The sequence below is a fragment of the Tiliqua scincoides genome, chromosome 1 (assembly GCF_035046505.1).
Source record: "Tiliqua scincoides isolate rTilSci1 chromosome 1, rTilSci1.hap2, whole genome shotgun sequence".
NCBI lineage: Eukaryota > Metazoa > Chordata > Lepidosauria > Squamata > Scincidae > Tiliqua > Tiliqua scincoides.
This window is the reverse complement of record NC_089821.1, coordinates 62,140,895-62,158,829: the sequence shown is the minus strand read 5'-3', so window position 1 is coordinate 62,158,829 and position 17,935 is coordinate 62,140,895. Positions and strand designations below refer to the sequence as shown.

The following is a 17,935-nucleotide window of genomic DNA, read 5'->3' as shown; positions in this document are numbered from 1 at the left end:
TTTTTGGCCATACCTTTTGATAGAAAGGAGATATTTCACTCTGGTTTTTTGCATTGCATTCCACTGGAAATTCCACATCTAATGGTATATGACATGATGGTGTTACTCCTAACCACTGCTGTTTTAGCGTGTCACCCCCCCTGTGCACGTCACCCGGTGAGGCCCACACCATCTGCACCCCCTAGTGACGCCACTACTGGAGGGGCAGAAGGGGCAGGTGCTCACAGGATCTGGGAGGCTGTCAGGCTGGGCTTCTGCAGTCTGGCTGGGAGGAAGGGGTTGAGCAAGGGGGTGGGGATACTCCATATAACCCCAGGTTAGCCAGTGAGTAGAGTGGTCTGGAGGAGGCTGGCCAGCCACTGAACCTGAACAAGGCTGCTGGCAGGGTGGAGGACTAGTGGGACCTCTCCCCTTGCCTATTTCTGAGGCTACTGGACCCCTTGACAGAATGGGAGACTGGAGGAAGCCTGGTCACAACCTTCTCCGACTCCTGCAGCAACCTTTCACAATGCCCCTCTTGCGATGCCCCAAAGGTAGCTGTCTCTCCCCCAGCAGTGCTGACAACGGTATTATTCAAAAATGCCAAGATTTTCACAATTTTGGCCAGTAGTGGTGTCACCCCCCTCCCCAGGATAACACCTGATGTGGTCCACACACACATGCACTCCCTAGTGACACCATTGGCTCAGAGTCCAGTTAACTGATTTCTGCCTGGCTGAGAGGTGTACACATTTGATCCCTGTTGCATATATGCAACGGGATCATTATGCAATATACAAAACTGGATAGGACTGGGTCCTAAGCTAGCAAGAGCTGGCTATTCTGACATACCAATAAACCTCCAGAATGGAACCAGGATGTAACCTGGGTGTTTAGGGCCAAATCCTATTCAATTTTCCAGTGCTGGTGCAGCGATGCTGATAGGGTGTGCGCTGTATCTTGAGGTGGGGAGGCAGTCACAGAGGCCTTCTCAAGGTACGGGAACATTTGTTCCCTTACCTCAGGGCTGCACTGCTGTTGCACCGGTGTTGGAAAGTTGGATAGGATTGGGCCTTCAGTGTTTCCAATCCTGGCAGCACAATTCCAAGAGCCACACAGCAAAGCAATTTCGGCTGAGGTGCCAACCCTGTAGTACTTCTGTAGATCCTGTAGTACTTCTCAAGTATTAAGCCAAACTCAGCTTCCAGTGGGTTCCATTCCATGAGAGTTTGGTCAGAAGAGTGCTAGAAAGCTCAGTCCTATTCAATTTTCCAGTGCTGGTGCAGCTGTGCCAATGGGGCATACGCTGCATCCTGTGGTGGGGAGGCAGCCACAGCAACCACTTCAAGGTATGAGAACATCTGTTCTCTTAAGATGGGGCTACATTGTGGTAACACCAGAGCTGGAAGGTTGGATGGGATTGGGCCCATAGTCACACTGGTCCACACTACAGCAAACCCTGAAGCAGAAACAAAGGCGCCCATGTTCAGAGTGGCTTTGATACTGTTTGCATATGTGGGAGAATCAGGGCCATATCCTGTCCAACTTTCCTGCACTGATGTAGCTGTGTCAATGGGGTGGATGCTGCATCCTGCTGTGGGGGGACAGTCATGGAGACCTCCTCATGGTGTGGGAATGTTTGTTTGCTTACCTCGGGGCTGCATTGGCACCGGAAGGTTGGCTAGGATTGGGCTCTGAGGCTGCAATCCTAGCCACACTTTCCTGGGAGTAACCCTGTTGAACACAATGGGACTTACTTCCGAGTAGACGTGCCTAGGATTGGGCTCTCCAGCACCGAGCACCCAGGTCAGGCTGCCCCCGCTAGAGGCGTGCACGCCTGTGCAATGCTACCTGTGGCCGCTTCTCAGGAAGACAGCCTCCCTCCCCTGCCTGATCCATCTTGGAGCATCCTTGCAGCCTTCTCCGCCGAGTATCAGCTTGCATCTGTTGGGAAGGTACCATCCCCTGCGGAGGGGGGGGCCCCCAAGCCTTGCAATCGAGCTCGCCAAAGAACCGGCCACAGCGCGTGAGAAACGGGGGGGGGTCTTCTACTGCCGTCTCGCCAGCCCCGCCCCGCCCACTCCAAGTCCGCGCGCTCCGCAGACGGTGCAGGGGCGCCTCCTTGTCGCGCGCCGTCCCCCCTTCGCGGGACGGTCCGCGCGCTCCTCTCCCCAGGTGGATGTTTGCACGTTGGCGTGGAGATGAGCGCCGCTCGCAGCCAAACTTGGCAGTCGCCGCCGCCTCCCGAGCCCGGGGATTGGACGGCCGCAGAAAGCTGGGGCTGCGATTGGGCCCGGCGGGGCCGCCCCGTTTCCAGGCTGCGTTGCGCCGCAGCGTGGCTCTGCCGCTCTCCGCGAGCCCAGGCAGGGAGAGACGATGCTGCAGCCGGAGCATCCCTGCAAGCCGCGCGAGCAGGACGGGCGCAGCGGAGGCGGCGGCTCGGAGGGCAGAATGGGGACCATGTGAGGCGCGCCCGTGAGCCCCGGGATGCAGTAGCAGCCGCCGAGCCGGGCGAGGGGGGAACGCGCGGGCGCTCCTCACCCTCCATTCATCGCCGCTCCTGTTGCGGGGAGGACGCCGCCGCCGCCTCTCCCTCCAGCGCCGCAGGGAGTCTCCCGCTGCATCCCGCCGCTGCCTGGATGCCTTTGTGCCTTCCCGCCGGGGGCTGGCAGGAGGCGGCCGGGCAGCTCCCCGCAGCTCCGGCGGGCACCTTGCGGCGCGCCCCCCTCCTGCTTCTCCCCGCCGTCGCCCCGCCCGCCCGGGCGAAGTTTGCGCGCCCGCCAGGCTTCGCCGGAGTTGCCGCTGCCGCCGCAGGGGGTGGGCGGCCCGCGGGGGGCGGCATGTGCGGCGAGGGGCCCAGGCGGCGCCCGGGCTAGGCGCCCGCTCCTCCTCCGGCCCCCGGCCAGCTCCCTCCGGGCACCCCTCGCTCACCCCCCGGGGCAGGCCGAGCCCCCGGGAATGCTGCCTGGAGGATGCTGTGGTTCCCGGTGAAGAAGATCCGCAAGCAGTTCAAGCTGCTGCTGCTCCTGGTGCTGCTCACCTTCGCCGTCTGGTTCACCTACCTGCACATCAGCCTGGTGCGCCAGGGCAAGGCGCTGCGCCTGCACTTCGCCTACGGCAGGGGTAAGCCCGCTCCAGCTCCCTTCTGCTGTGGGGTTACTAATCTGGAGTAATTACTGCTTTAAGGCTGCAGTCCTGGCCACACTTTCCTGGGAGTAAGCCCCATTGACTGTAATGGGACTTATTTCTGAGTAGGCATGCATAGGACTGGGCTCTCTGTAGGAGCAGTGATAAGTGCATTAGAATTTCATCCCTGTCATAGTTGTATATAGAGGGAGGACAGGGTATGTGATGAGCTAACCTGCGTTAAGGGACATCAAGTATGTATTCAGTGATCTTGGGTATACTTGGTGAGTTGAGGAGCAGGGCCATCTCCTGTCTTGTCTGTCCTCTCCTGGGTCTTCTGTGCTTTTGTGCCAGCACCCCAAAGTGAAGTCTTTTCCCATCTTCCCTGCATTCTCCCCCTCTTCCTCCTCTGAATATTCAGAGTCAGCCTAGCAGGCTTCAGACCTTCAGGCTTGGCAGTTCTGAAACTCAACTCCTGAAGCTACTCCCTTGGAGCAAACCCTGTTGAGTTCAGTTGGATATCTTTCTGAGGAAATATGCAGAGGATCAGGTTGCAGAGTTCTTTTTTTAAAGGAAAAGGGTTCTGCCCCTCATTCATATTGTTTGGGAGAAGAGTGATGTGCCATCTTCTTTTGGAGAGGAACCATGATCCATCATTTAAAAGGGGGAGTGCTAAGAGTTGAGGGGAGACTCATCCACTTCATGTTGTACTCTCTTTGCATTTGGGGTTTGACTTCTGAAGCAGCATCAAGGCTAACCTATTTAAAAATAATTTGCAGTTATTAGAATGTATCTCAGTTCAGGGAAGGCTCAATTGACGCTGGTATGTTTTTGCTCAGCCATTGGTTTTCTTAAGCTGCTTGCAATCTCCCAGTTATTGAGAATTTCTCTCTTCTCCTCTCTCCCCACCCTTTTGTTCTCTTTTGGTCTAGCAGGAGAATAAATTCTGGGGACTGTGCAGCGCTATCCTATGTGTGTTTACTCAGAAGTTCCATTTAATTCAGTGGGGCTTCCTCCTAAGCGATGTGTCTTTGTGATCGCCTTGGCATTCTGGGTTCAGAGATGTATATAGTAGAGCAGCTGTGTAGTTAGCTGGTTTCTAAACCTCAGGTCAGGCACTTGGCTTTACATGCCAACAAACTGTCCAAACTCTCTAGGTCTTTAGTCTTTGCGGCAAAGTGTTTGTAGCAGCAGCTCAATATTCCTTTAGAACAGGGCTGTGTAATCACTTCTGAATCCAGCACACAGAGCTCCACTGTGTACGTTGGAGAAAGAATTCCAAAGCACACGGAAAATCCAGCTCTCTAGCCAGGTCAGTTACTGAGTTTTTTTGTTAGCCCCATTAAAGTCAGAAGCATGTGCAATATAGCAACAGTTCGTTCTTTATTGCCTCTTTATCTTGTGAGCAACTGGCTGACCAGTCCTGGCATACCTACTCGGAAGCAAGTGCCATTGACTTCAGTGTGAGGCTTACTCCCAGGAGAGTGAGCATAGGATTGCAGTGTCCACTGGCTTTGCTTTTGTACATATCATGGAGGCACAAGTATACAGCATGTTCTGCTGTGCCATTTTTTCTTGCTCCATGCTCCCTGTAATGCTTTCTGTCAATCCACTTGGAAGAAACTGCAGCAGGCCAAAAGTGGAATTGGGGAGAAATTAATTCAAAATAGTTCCTCACACCTTACCGTTTGCTCTTTGACTTGAATAGGCAAGTTGTTAAGTATCAAAGTCCGCACCACTGTATATTTGCAATTACAGGTGAGATCATAAGAATGCGCATATCCCACACAAACAGGAAATGATGCTGAACCACAGCTGGTAAATTAGCAGCATTTAAGCCTTTTTTTGGAATTGCTAAGCCCAGATAGAAGAAACTCAGAGACCAATCCTGAGCTCTTCAGCAGCGTTGGTACGAGTGTACCGCCAGCTCAGGGTGTTGCATACATGCTGTAAGGCTTGCCTGCAACACCCTGTACCGAGTCAGCTCCAGCACCAACCAGATGCTGACCTGAGCTAGGTAAGTGCTCTGGGCTGAGGTGAGGGCCTTGCGAGTCCGGCGGAGGGCAGGGTTGGGGGAAGAACCAGGGCAGGAGGGGATGGGACTGACAGAGCCCTATTCTTCTGGATCCTGAATTACCTGTCAGACTGGAAGGCCTGACAGTCTCTCAAGTCTGCACTGGCAAAATAGGAACTTGAGAAGTCCCATTGCAGGACTTGGCGATTTCCCAAGGGAAAGGGTACAAAAGCAGCTGTGGGGCCGCAAGATGCAGCAGTAGCATCCTTGGCACCACTGCATCCAGTGGTGGCACCATTTTTAGGATTGGGCTGCCTGACATTTACAAATACTGCTGTGGGATTTGAATTGGTGAAATATATGAAATAATTAATATTTCGGGCAGATCCAACACATTCATAAGGGTTGCTTATGAGCTGAAGAGGGTTGCCACATATTTGCAGGGGGTACCCATATTTGCCTACCCAGTCCCTTCTACTGTTCCTCTTCCACCCACTGCTTGGATTGGAAAAGGAAGAAAGAGAGAGCAGAAGTGTAGAGAGGAATGGTGGCCTAGAGGCACTCTTCCAATGTTTCTCAGTGTTTGTCCTCTGCTGTACCACTTTGCATGGTCTACCTATTGGAAGTACCACTGGAAGTAACTGGAGATGATGTCTACAGTTACTTCTGGATTGGAAGGCCAGACATGATGGAACAAACACTGGCAAGAGGCTAAGTGAGAATGGGAGAGCTTTTTTCAGAGTGCAGAAATAATAAATAATAATAATAAAACTTTATTTCTATCCCGCCCTTCTCCCCAAAGGGACCCAGGGCGGCTAACAACATATAAAACAGATCAAAACATAATTTCACAAACAGATAAAAACACATTAAAAAAACACATTAGCAGAACCCATAAAAACAGTAGTCAGATAAAAGTCAGAATAAAAGAGCATAAAACAGCAGTACTTAGAGGAATCAAGCCTGTAAAAAGCAACTAAAAGATGTATAAAAGATGTTAAAAAGGCCATGAAGTCAGAAGGCTTGATTAAACAACAAGGTCTTCAGGCCTCGCCGAAAAGTCTCCAGAGAGGGAGCCATTCTCAAGTCAAGGGGAAGGGAGTTCCACAACGTTGGTGCCACTACTGAGAAGGCCCTATTTCTTGCCGCCGCCCAACGTACCTCCTTAGGCGGCAGCACTTGTAAAAAGGCCTTCTCTGATGACCTGAGAGGACGAGCTGGATTGTATGGGAGTAGGCGATCTCTAAGATAGCCTGGCCCAGAGCAGTATAGGACTTTAAAGGTCAAAACCAGCACCTTGAATTGGGCCCGGAAACGAATGGGCAGCCAATGTAGCCCCCGGAGAAGCGAACTGACAGAGTCGAACCGCCTAGCTCCAGTGACCACACGGGCCACCGCATTCTGCACTAATTGCAGTTTCCGAACTGTCTTCAGGGGCAGCCCCCCCCAGAAAGCGCATGCTGGAGCTCTGACCGCTGAGCCGAACCTCCTATCACTGTGTCTCACTACCAAGCAGCAGGGGTCTGGGGGGTACTACACATACACCAGGGTACCACTGGTTGAGAAATGCACCCATCACTCTCTTCCATACTCCCTCTTCTGCACCTTTTCCAATTCAGGGATTGGTGGAGCAGATGCTGATACATTAACAGGTAAGGGGAAACAATGTTTACACCTTCCTCAGGGACCAAAGGGTCTTGCATCAGCCCTGTCTTTTGACAATGTTGTACCTTCTGGGGATTTTTATCACCCTCTGGAACTTCATTTTTAATCTTATCTGTGGAACTCAAAGGAACTAGAAACGTGATTTAATTTTAAACTGAAAGTCCCAGGACTTGTACAGAGTGAGTCCAGGATAAAAAAGACGGTATGTAACCTATTATGTTGCCAAAGCCAAGAATTCATCTGAGTATCTATGGGATACCAAAATATCTTTACATGCATATCATAGATATGCACAATATACAATATGTACAGTATCACAGATATGGTACAATGACTCTTTTATCTAGTTGCAATTTAGTTCCGATTCCTTCGGCAGTGGAAGAGCACTGCAATTTGGGCACCTGTTTCCCATACTGGAGTTCTTTTCAAACAGAGGCTACGGAAGGGTTGGTTGTGCACTTCTGACTTTAACAGCAAAATCATCACTATGTAAGACAATGGAAACAGGTTCTTCATTGTGTTTCAGACAACAGTCAAATTCTGGAGATATTGTTAATATTCCATTCTCCTCTAATTTTCCTTTTACCCACCATTTTACAAAAGCAAGTCAGAGATTTATCTTGGTCCCTTGCAAAAAATCACAACTTTATTTTTGGAGGGTCGGTCCCAGATGGTGGTGCTGGGGGATGCCTGTTCGACACCCTGGCCCTTGAAGTGCGGGGTGCCGCAGGGTTCAATTCTGTCCCCCATGCTATTTAATATCTACATGAAACCGTTGGGAGAGATCATCCGGGGGTTTGGAGTGGGGTGTCATCAATACGCTGATGACACCCAGCTTTATCTCTCCTTTCCTCCAGACTCCAGGGTGGCGGTTGAGGTCCTGGAGCGCTGTCTGGAAGCAGTGAGGATCTGGATGGGGGCTAACAAGCTGAAATTAAATCTGGACAAGACAGAGGCTCTCTTGGTTCGGAAATCCTCGATGCAGGTGCTGGATTATCGGCTTGCTCTGAATGGGGTTGCACTCCCTCTGAAGGAGCAGGTCCACAGCTTGGGGGTCCACCTGGACTCGCAGCTGCTCCTGGATTCCCAGGTGGCGGCTGTGGCTAGGGGGGCCTTCGCTCAGCTTCGGCTGGTGCGCCAGCTGCGTCCGTACTTGGATCGTGCAGACCTGGCCACGGTGATCCATGCTACGGTGACATCGAGGTTAGATTATTGTAACGCGCTTTATGTGGGGCTGCCCCTGAAGACGATTCGGAAACTGCAATTAGTGCAGAATGCGGCGGCCCGTGTGGTCACTGGAGCTAGGCGGTTCGACTCTGTCAGTTCGCTTCTCCGGGGGATACATTGGCTGCCCATTCGTTTCCGGGCCCAATTCAAGGTGCTGGTTTTGACCTTTAAAGCCCTATACTGCTCTGGGCCTGGCTATCTTAGAGATCGCCTACTCCCGTACAATCCGGCTCGTCCTCTCAGGTCATCAGAGAAGGCCTTTTTACAAGTGCCGCCGCCTAAGGAGGTACGTGGGGCGGTGGCAAGAAATAGGGCCTTCTCAGTAGTGGCACCAACGTTGTGGAACTCCCTTCCCCTTGACTTGAGAATGGCTCCCTCTCTGGAGACTTTTCGGCGAGGCCTGAAGACCTTGTTGTTTAATCAAGCCTTCTGACTTCATGGCCTTTTTAACATCTTTTATACATCTTTTAGTTGCTTTTTACAGGCTTGATTCCTCTAAGTACTGCTGTTTTATGCTCTTTTATCTGACTACTGTTTTTATGGGTTCTGCTAATGTGTTTTTTAATGTGTTTTTATCTGTTTGTGAAATTATGTTTTAATCTGTTTTATATGTTGTTAGCCGCCCTGGGTCCCTTTGGGGAGAAGGGCGGGATAGAAATAAAGTTTTTATTATTATTATTATTATTATTATTATTATTATTATTATTATTATTATTATTATTATTTTTCCAAGAAAGGAGAATATAATTTCCAGGATTTGTATGCCCTGATAGTATTAGATCAGGGATGTCCAAACCATTTGACAGGAGGGCCATATCATCTCTCTGACACTGTGTTGGGGGCTGGGGGAAAAACCCATTAATTTACATTTCAAATTTGAATCAGTTTACATAAATGAATATATTATAGATGGAACATATGAATGAATGAAGGTCTTGCAATAGCTCAAGGCCTATAAAATGCCTTGCACAAAGCAAGGCCAGCCTTTCCTTTGCTGCCACTGCTGCATTACAGATGTGAAACAGCAAGCAGTGGAGGGAGCCCTCGTCCCACAGCTCATGCAAGAGGTCAAACAGTTGACCGTCACACTGAGAGCAGTTGCATCAGGCCAGCGTGGGCTCCAGCAAGTCTGGAGACTGGGGGCTCCCTGAGGGCCAGATTGGGAGTCATCGAGGGCCGCAAGTGGCCCCAGAGCCGGGGTTTGGGCACCCCTGTATTAGATTATGGTTTATGTTTTGCCTTCCATTAGTAAAAACTTCCAAACTTGGTGGAATTACTTCAGATTGCACTATTGCAATTCAGAAGTGAATTAGGCATGTCAGACTCTGAATTTCCTGGTTTGCAAAGGACTGCTTGGAGAATTGATGTAAGATATCAAACCCCATTCTTGGCTACTGCCCTTATAGCCATGATAAAAACAGTTGTTTGAAATAATCAAGGAGGAATTGCTTTAAGTTGTGTATTAATCAACATCCAAGTTGCTGTTTTCTCAATCTTCAGCTGAAGGAAGGATGTGTGAATGTTTCATAGAACTCATTGTAGGAGTTGTGTAGCAGTTGTGTACGGCTGCATTTTGCTCCCCCCGCCAGGAATGGCTCTGAAGGAAGGGACCGCTTGCATGCCGTGCTGAGGCTGCCCGTCGGACTGGGTGCTACGCCCCCCTCCAGCTATGCCACTGGCTGGATGTTCACTGAACTGTCAAGCATAAATGTATGCTGCTTGATGGTGATCTCTCCCAAATGCCCATAACTGCCAAGATTGCGTGAGTGTTTTGATAGCATGAATGCTCAAATTAGGATGATCATTAAAATGATGTGTTAATTGAACTTCGTTCATGGGCTTAAAATCTGTATGCTTTTATTTTCTGAATACTTGAGTCATGCAAGCAGCAGATGCAAACATTTCATGCTGCTTTGATGCTGTGCTGGCAGGATGTGAAACTACATCCAACACCAGTGGGGTTGGGATGGGGCAGAGAAGAGAGGGAAATAAAACCAATTTACAAGCAGCAATGAATCTTATATTTTCCCACTGTTTTCAGAGAACTGCTTTCTCAGTTTCTAGATCAAGTGCAAATGAAAGACCAGAATAGCCTGTCATGCAACTTACCTAAGCTGATCTGCCTGATCTGTTTTGAAGGTTTTGTTACAGCCTGTAGTCTTATATATCTATTCTGGAGCTATCAACTGAGCGAAATAAGAATATGGGTTTCAGTCATGTTTCTTAAAGCATAGGCCATATTTTCTTAAATGGGACAGAAAATTGCTTGAAACAGTGCAAGCTTCTTCCTGCCCCCTCTCAGACTAGTTTTTACAGATATTTTATGTTAATACGGGTAATAATAGAAGCCGAAACATGGTCGGGGAGGCTCCAGATGAAAAGATGTTTTGTTGCCTGAGGTTGTGCCCTATCCTCATGCCTGTTTACCTAAATAAAGAGGGAGTAGTCATAGTTGTGGGCAGTGGGCAGTGGGCATGGCAATGGTCTGGCGGGCTGGCTAGTGACCACTGTTCTCTGTGTGAATGCGTGAGTGGGATGCGGGGTTGCTTATCTTCCTCACCATCTGAAGATGGGTGAAGGAGGAGAAACCACTGCATTCCCCCAGTTTGCTGAGAGGGAGCTGGTAATGAAAGAGTTGAGGGCAGCTTTTTTCTTTTCCTTTCAGCGAGTGGAACTTCCTTCCAGATTTCTCTGTCTTATTACAGGGGATTCTATGAAAAAATCTCTTTGTAGAGGAGAAGGCAAAATGAGGCGCTGGTACCGGGTAACCCAATCCTGAGCTGCCCATAGTGCTGCAGCAAAATGGCTGCTGAGGCATCCAACACACCCTGGGTAGCCACCACCGCCTCCTTGGGGGAAGGGGATGTTCATCCCCTTCCCCAAGTAAAGGAAGTAGCCCTGCAATGGGGCTACTCTGTTCTCTGGAGCTGCCACAGAATCAAAGGGCTGCATGTTGAACTGCACAGCCTAACACGGGTCTCAGGATCCGGTGTAGCAGAGCTCCTCCGGTTCCACCCCACTCCCTCCCCCTGAAACGCCTCCTCCCCAACCTTCCCCCACCTTCCCTGACCCAGAGCACCTCCTTCTCACATCCCCCCTCTCTGTCTGGGTGACCTCCAAGCAGTGGGCTGCCAGTCTCCTGCTGAAGCTGGCCCAGCATGCACTTGCACTGGGCTAGCTTTGACACTGGACCAGCGCTAAGCCCTGCAAATATGCCTTACGGCATCTTTGCGTCAGTGCGTGTCGGCATTAAGCTGTCATGCAGAGTTCAGAATTGGACTTTGAGTCTCTCTTGTTTTGTACAAATCATGTTTTGTACAAAGCATGCCATGCTGTCATATGCTACTCACCTCCCTATCTTGGTCTGTACATTGGGGGGGGGGATAAACAAAGGAAACAGCCCCACAACAGACTTGCAGTGCCTACTTTCTGATAATCTGCTTATTGAAGCATCTTTGCTCCAGTTTTTCTCATTGTGATTTTGACCTTGATCATGGTTTGGCCATGGAAGACGCAGAAGCTGTCATTTTTCTACATTTCCTTTTCCTGAGCCTTCTCTGAGATGCTTGTGGTGCCATTGAGGCCTAGCTCTCACTGAGGTAGTAGCCCTGTGTCTAGGCCAGTGTTTCTTAACCAGTGGTACTCATACTGCTGGTGGTACTTTAGATAGTGCCCGGTGGTACTGACAGGACCCCCGGCCCCTGCTTCTTGACAGCAAGACCAGTAATGCCATGTGAAAAGCGGCAGCAGGAGGCTCAGCTCCAGCATGCACTTTTCAAGTGCTTGAAAAAGCACTCATGTCCGTCCTTAGCCTCTGTTAGTGTTTGTTGCGTTGTATCTGGCCTCCCAATCCAGAAATAACTGGCCATGGTACTTCCAATATGTGGACCATGCAGAGTGGTACAGTGGGGGACAAACGTTGAGAAACACTGGTCTAGGCTGTATAATTTTGGATGACAGACGTGGCTCACATGAGTGAATGTTTCTGTATAGATTCCCTCCTTGTAGAAAGCATGACATCAAGGCAATGTATGGAAGCATTTTTTTTGTATGAAAGAGCAGTCATGTGAGCTTCACGTACAGACCAGCCACGGGTTTACTACTGAAAAGTAGACCTTGGTCAATTCCCTTTTATATGTTTTTTGTTCCTTGTGTACATTTAAATGAAGACCATTTTTTTCCATTGGTCCAGAGAGTGAGCAAATACCAACTATTGAACCCATTAAACAGATCTGGAAATGGGGGGGCATAAGTTCTTTTCATTTTGACTTTGGAACCAATGACAGCAGTTCCAGAACTTGTTACTTAGTAGCAGATGCTAGAAGTATTTTAATGTTGACATTGAAAGCTCATTGTTGCCCCTTAAACATGACTGACAGGGGTTAAAATGTCTTTCAGACATATCTGACCAGTTATATAGTTTTGTCCATGCAGCAAAATGGAGCATGTCTTGGAAATGTTTGGGAGACATATTGAAACATTTTGTGGTGGTGGTAGAGGTGATCTGAGCCATTGATACTAGTGAGTTTCGGTTCTGCTTCTGCTATGCCTCTGCTGCTGTCTAGATAATACTGATATAAAGAGGAGGATGTGGATTTTCAGTCATAATTGCACGTACTCCCATCACACTCTGCTCTCACACATGCCAAGTGCTCAGAGAAAACTGCAGATGGTGTTTCTCATAACAAAACTAATTTTAATTTGACCTAAGTGTATTTCCCAAATTGGACTGTTGAGGTGGTTTTTAACTCAAAGCTATACCCACAGTGGTGAGGAAACACCTTACCACAAGCCTGATGCAGTTTAATAGCAGTGCCAATGAATGAAGAATGATTTCAAAACTGCATGTAGCTCAGATGTGATATGTGGTTTTCTCTTTTTAAGGTAGTGTTGGCTTATTTCATTTTATTATGTAAAGCTACGATCATGATAATATTTTGCAAAAGTTTTGAATGGAATTGGTGATATGATTGAAAGAGTGGAGCATCTGTTGCACATTACTGTTAAGAGAGACTAACAGTTCGCAGAATGGGAGGAGTGTTTTAAATCAGTGTTTCTCAACATATGTCCCCTGCTATACCACTTTGCATGGTCCACATATTGGAAGTACCACTGGAAGTAACTGCCAGTGATATCATTGGGAGGCCAAACACAACGAACACTGTTCCTTATTAAAAGCAATAAATTCAAGAGTAGATGTGTGATAGTATGTTGGGTAGGCTACAATTTTTAAGGCTACAATCCTGTACACACATATCTGGGAGTATGTCCTGGGACTACCTGGACTTACTATACCTGGGACTTACTTCTGAGTAGATATGCATAGCATTGTGCTGCAAGTTCATTTCCTTTTTTTTCCTGAAAGATCATTGGCTTGCTCATAAGAACATAAGAAGAGCCCCGCTGGATCAGGCCAAAGGCCCATCTAGTCCAGCTTCCTGTATCTCACAGTGGCCCACCAAATGGCCCAGGGAGCACATAAGAGAACAGACACAACCTGCATCCTGGTGCCCTCCCCTGCATCTGGCGATCTGAGGCAGCCTGCCTCTAAAACCAAGAGCTTGTACATACCTGTTATGACTTGTAACCTGTAATTAACTTTTCCTCCAGAAATTTGTCCAATCCCCTCTTAAAGGCATCCAGGCAAGATGCCATCACTACTTCCTGTGGCAAAGAGGACATCATCTGACATCATCTGCTGTTTGCCGTCTCCTTTTGTTTTTTGCTTTCACACATAATAAAGTTGGCCCATGAGTGCTTGTGCAAAAATGTACAAAAGGCATTTCATCTTTCAGCCTGTAGACAGATCTGCAGTTTAGTACAGGGGTATCCAAAGTTTTTGGCAGGAAGGCCACATCAGTTCTCTGACACTGTGTCAGGGGCCGGGGAAAAGAAGAATTAATTTACATTTAAAAATTGAATAAGTTTACGTAAATGAATATATTAAAGATGAACTTACATGAATGAATGAAGGTCTTGCGATAGCTCAAGGCCTATAAAAGGCCTTGCACAAATCAAGGCTGGCCTTTCCTTTGCTGCCACTACTGCATCACAAACGTGAAACAGCAAGCAGTGGAGGGAGCCCTCGTCCCACAACTCATGCAAGAGGTCAAATAGTCGCCCTCACGCTGAGAGCAGTTGCATTGGGCCAGTGCAGGCTCCAACAAATCTCTGGAGGGCCAGAGGCTGTTTGGAGACTGAGGTCTCCCTGAGGACCACATTGAGAGGCCTCAAGGGCTGTAAGTGGCCCCAGGGCTGGGGTTTGGGCACCCGATTTAGTACATGGTGGATAGACTTCAACAGTATATACTGTATTTCTTGTTCAGCTGGAGGTATCAAGGCGGGTGGGGGGGGGAAGAGAAGAATTAAATTATTTCTACCATTTATTTCTAAACTCATTTCTGCCCAGCCCACAGGTATACGTATTTGATCCCTTTTTAGTATATGTAACATTGGGCAGAAATGGCTCAAAATAAAACTCTTTTATCAGTTGTTTACTTCTCCATGTTGTTGAGAGGGAAGCATTGAACCAGGGTAGTTTAGGGCAGCCATTCTCAGTCTTGGGGGGTGGGAAGGGGCTATGGACTGGTAGGTGTTCTTTTCAGGTTTCAGGGCTTCCCCGTCAGGATATAACACAAACAGAAAAATAATAATTTAATATTGAACACTATATCTGTGGACCCCTTCAAATGTGCCAGAGCTCCCCAGGAGACTTTATGGCTGGTTTAGGGCACACTGACCTGGTATAATTTGGTATGTTGGCAGCCTCTGTGACAAAAAAGGTAATAGAGCATAACTGAGGATAGCGGTGTTGGTCAAGGGACTGGACCTACTGGTGGGTTGGAACCCCCAAGTCTGTCAATACAGAATAAAATATGTTGCACCAATGGCATCACCATTTTCTTAGTCTGATTAGAATGTTTTTCAGAAAAGAAAGGTAGGGAAGGGAATGTGAGGAGGTAGAAAAAAGAAGGAAAAGGACTATCTTATATGGAGAAGGATGGCAACAACATATGGAGAAAAGTTAGGTTCTGTGTCGCAGGGCATTTGTAAAAGAAGGACCAAGTTTTGAAACCATAAAGGAATTATCTTAAGGAAAGGAGGTTCATTTATTGACCTTATGCAGGACCTTGTGGTGGTAAGTTCTCTCAGTTTGAATCGGGAAATGGGGGGGGGGTATACGAAAGGACTGAACATGTAATTTGTATTGTGTTCCACTGCAGTAATTTGTATTGTAAAGCAGGGTTGATTTTTGGCATTTGTATTAGCCAACTAATCTGCGTTGTAATTCAGACTATTGTAGTAATAGCTCGCAAGTTTTCATATGAGAATAAAATTAACTCTTACCATATCAGCATCATTTCAGCACAAGACAACCAGATACAATGGAGGACAGAGTGCCTTTACCCTTAAACATTGCATAAGAGGGAACTTTGGCAGGTGCAGCTCAACATGGAAGGGCTTAAAAAGCTGCACTTGCCAAAATTTCCTCTCCTACACAATGGTTAAAGGCAGGGATCGGCAACCTTAAACATTCAAAGAGCCATTTGGACCTGTTTTCCGGAGAAAAGAAAACCTCGGAAGCCACAAAACCCTTTTGACATATAAAATGAAGATAACACTGCATATATAGTTTTTTTTTTTAACCCTTATGCTCTTATAGGTCCCATTTTTATAATGTAGCCCCTCTTGTAGCTTTTAGTTAGTTTTGTCATACATTCTTGTCCTGTGTTTTCAGATGCCTGGTCAAGGGGGGGGGGGATTTCTCTCTTCTTTCTGGCCACAACCATTTGCAAACAGTCTCTCTCATCCCTACTTTAATAGAATGAGGGGAAAGAGAGAGACTACTAGGATGGATGCAGAAGTTTTTATACCCCCTTCCTTCCATCCCCCCTTCCTCTTCCCCAGACCCCCTTTGACCAGATTCAGTGGGATGCTCTTTCTCCCTTCCCAGGCATCATCAGCACATCATCCCAATCATGTATACGTGTACACACCACATTCGCAGTGTGTACACCCACCCCATCCTCCCCCCCCCACACACTCCCCAAGTTTGATCCTTAAGCATACGGTCGCCGGTGGGAGGCTCTGTGTGCCCAGAAAATGCCCCACGTTTGCATCAACCTCCCCTCGCTCTCTTGCTCCCCCTCGTCTTTTCACGCATGATCCTAACAGAGCCCTCTTCAGTCTTCCACCACCACCCCACTTCCCGGCTCTGCACATCTCTACCGAGAGAGCAGTGCTGAATAGCACATTTCTGAGCCAGCCAGCGACATCCCTCCTCCTTTCACCGATTCACAGCGTCTGATTTCAGAAACTGGCTGCGGTAGTGATTCTGCTGCTGCTGCCATCAGGCATGTCAGTGGGGGGGGGGGGCGCACAAGCTCTGGTTCAGTTGGAAAGGGGAGCATCGCAAAAGCCTCCCCAGCCATGAAGCGGTTAAAGATTGGCTGCATTGCATGATGGGACTTGTAGTCTTCAGGAAGATGTGACTGCTCTTTCCATCCTGCACTCTGGAGCCGCCCTAAGGTCCCAAGGGAGGAGGAGAAGGGGGAGAAAAGGGGCTTTGTGGGCACTGAGTAGTGAGCCCCACTGAAAAGGACAGGGCTCCTCTCGCACCCAGGGAGGCCCAAGACACCAGGCAGCCAGCCAGCCAGCCAGCCAGCCAGCCTGCCAGTGGGGACCGTCCCTCGCGCTTCGCCTAAGGGAAGCCCTCCCTCAGCCCGGCCATGGGGGTCCCTGCAAAGCGCCCCCCACGCCCGCCACCAGTGGCCCTGTCCCGCGGTTCAGCCCCCTGCCCGCTGCAGGGCGAAGGAAGGAAGGGCGCAGGGAAGAGGTGCCCGGCTGCCCCCCCCACCTGCTCGCAGTGCGGTGCCTGCGGGCGCCTGCTCGCAGTGGGGCGCGGAGAGCAGGTCCGGGAGAGTGCCGCTGCCTCTGCCTGCCTAGGAAGGAGCTGCTGTGGGCGAGGGCAGAGCCCCGGAACCGCACTCACCAGCAGCCAGCACCCACAGCACATTATGCCGGAGAGAGGTGCCCTTGGGGCTGGGCGGCGGCTGCGGGGAAGGCGCCCCGCTTTCAGCCCCCACTTGGGAGCCACATCAGACGGCTGAAAGAGCCACATGCGGCTCCAAAAACACAGGTTGCCGACCCCGGGTTAAAGGTAAGGCACTCTGTCCTTCATCGTATCTGGTCACTCTGTTTCCGCAGAGACAACCTTATTGTCTCTACCCCATCACCAAAGATTTAAGTCCATAGATTGTAGAAGATGTTTCTTGAATATCCTGTGTTGGTATTGATTTAACTAGAGAAAAATGAGCAAATAATTATAAAAGAGGATGTGTGTATCTTAATTAAAACTGTTTTCCAAACATAGGTTATCTAGGTATACTGTATCAAGAGTTGCCCCCTGGAGATCTCACAGATGGCATTTGCAAACAAATAGGACAGCATGTTTTAGATCAGTGGTGCTCAATACATCGTTCTCGATCTACCGGTAGATCGCAAGGCAAAATGAGTCGATTTTGCAGGCTTCTCTCCCGTCCAGGCATCCCTGGGAGTGAGCCCCATCCTGGGAGTGAGCTCCCTGGGAGTGATGCATCCCTGGGAGTGAGCTCCTGTCCAGGCATCCCTGGGAGTGAGCCCCGTCCTGGGAGTGATGCATCCCTGGGAATGAGCTCCTGTCCAGGCATCCCTGGGAGTGAGCCCCATCCTAGGAGTGAGCTCCCTGGGAGTGAAGCATCCCTGGGAGTGAGCTCCTGTCCAGGCATCCCTGGGAGTGAGTCCCGTTGACTCTACTGGGGCTGACTTACTTTTCCCCTGTTTTTGCACTGGTATGTATGGAGATCTGCCCCCCCCCCCAACTTCCATCTGTTGGTTCTGTGTGCAAGGGGTTTTGCACTGGTCTTGCTGTGATGTCCATATAAA

The 17,935-nt window shown here is 49.2% G+C and overlaps 1 protein-coding gene across 1 annotated transcript in view; it reads left to right on the top strand.

Moving 5' to 3' along the window:
- The first annotated feature begins 2,951 nt into the window (after positions 1 to 2,951).
- The window catches only part of B4GALNT4 (beta-1,4-N-acetyl-galactosaminyltransferase 4), a 195,723-nt gene continuing 180,739 nt past the window's right edge, over positions 2,952 to 17,935 (top strand). The window contains exon 1 of the mRNA XM_066630931.1: positions 2,952 to 3,102. Within this exon, the coding sequence (XP_066487028.1) occupies positions 2,952 to 3,102 (151 nt within the window). The remainder of the gene's footprint in view (positions 3,103 to 17,935) is intronic.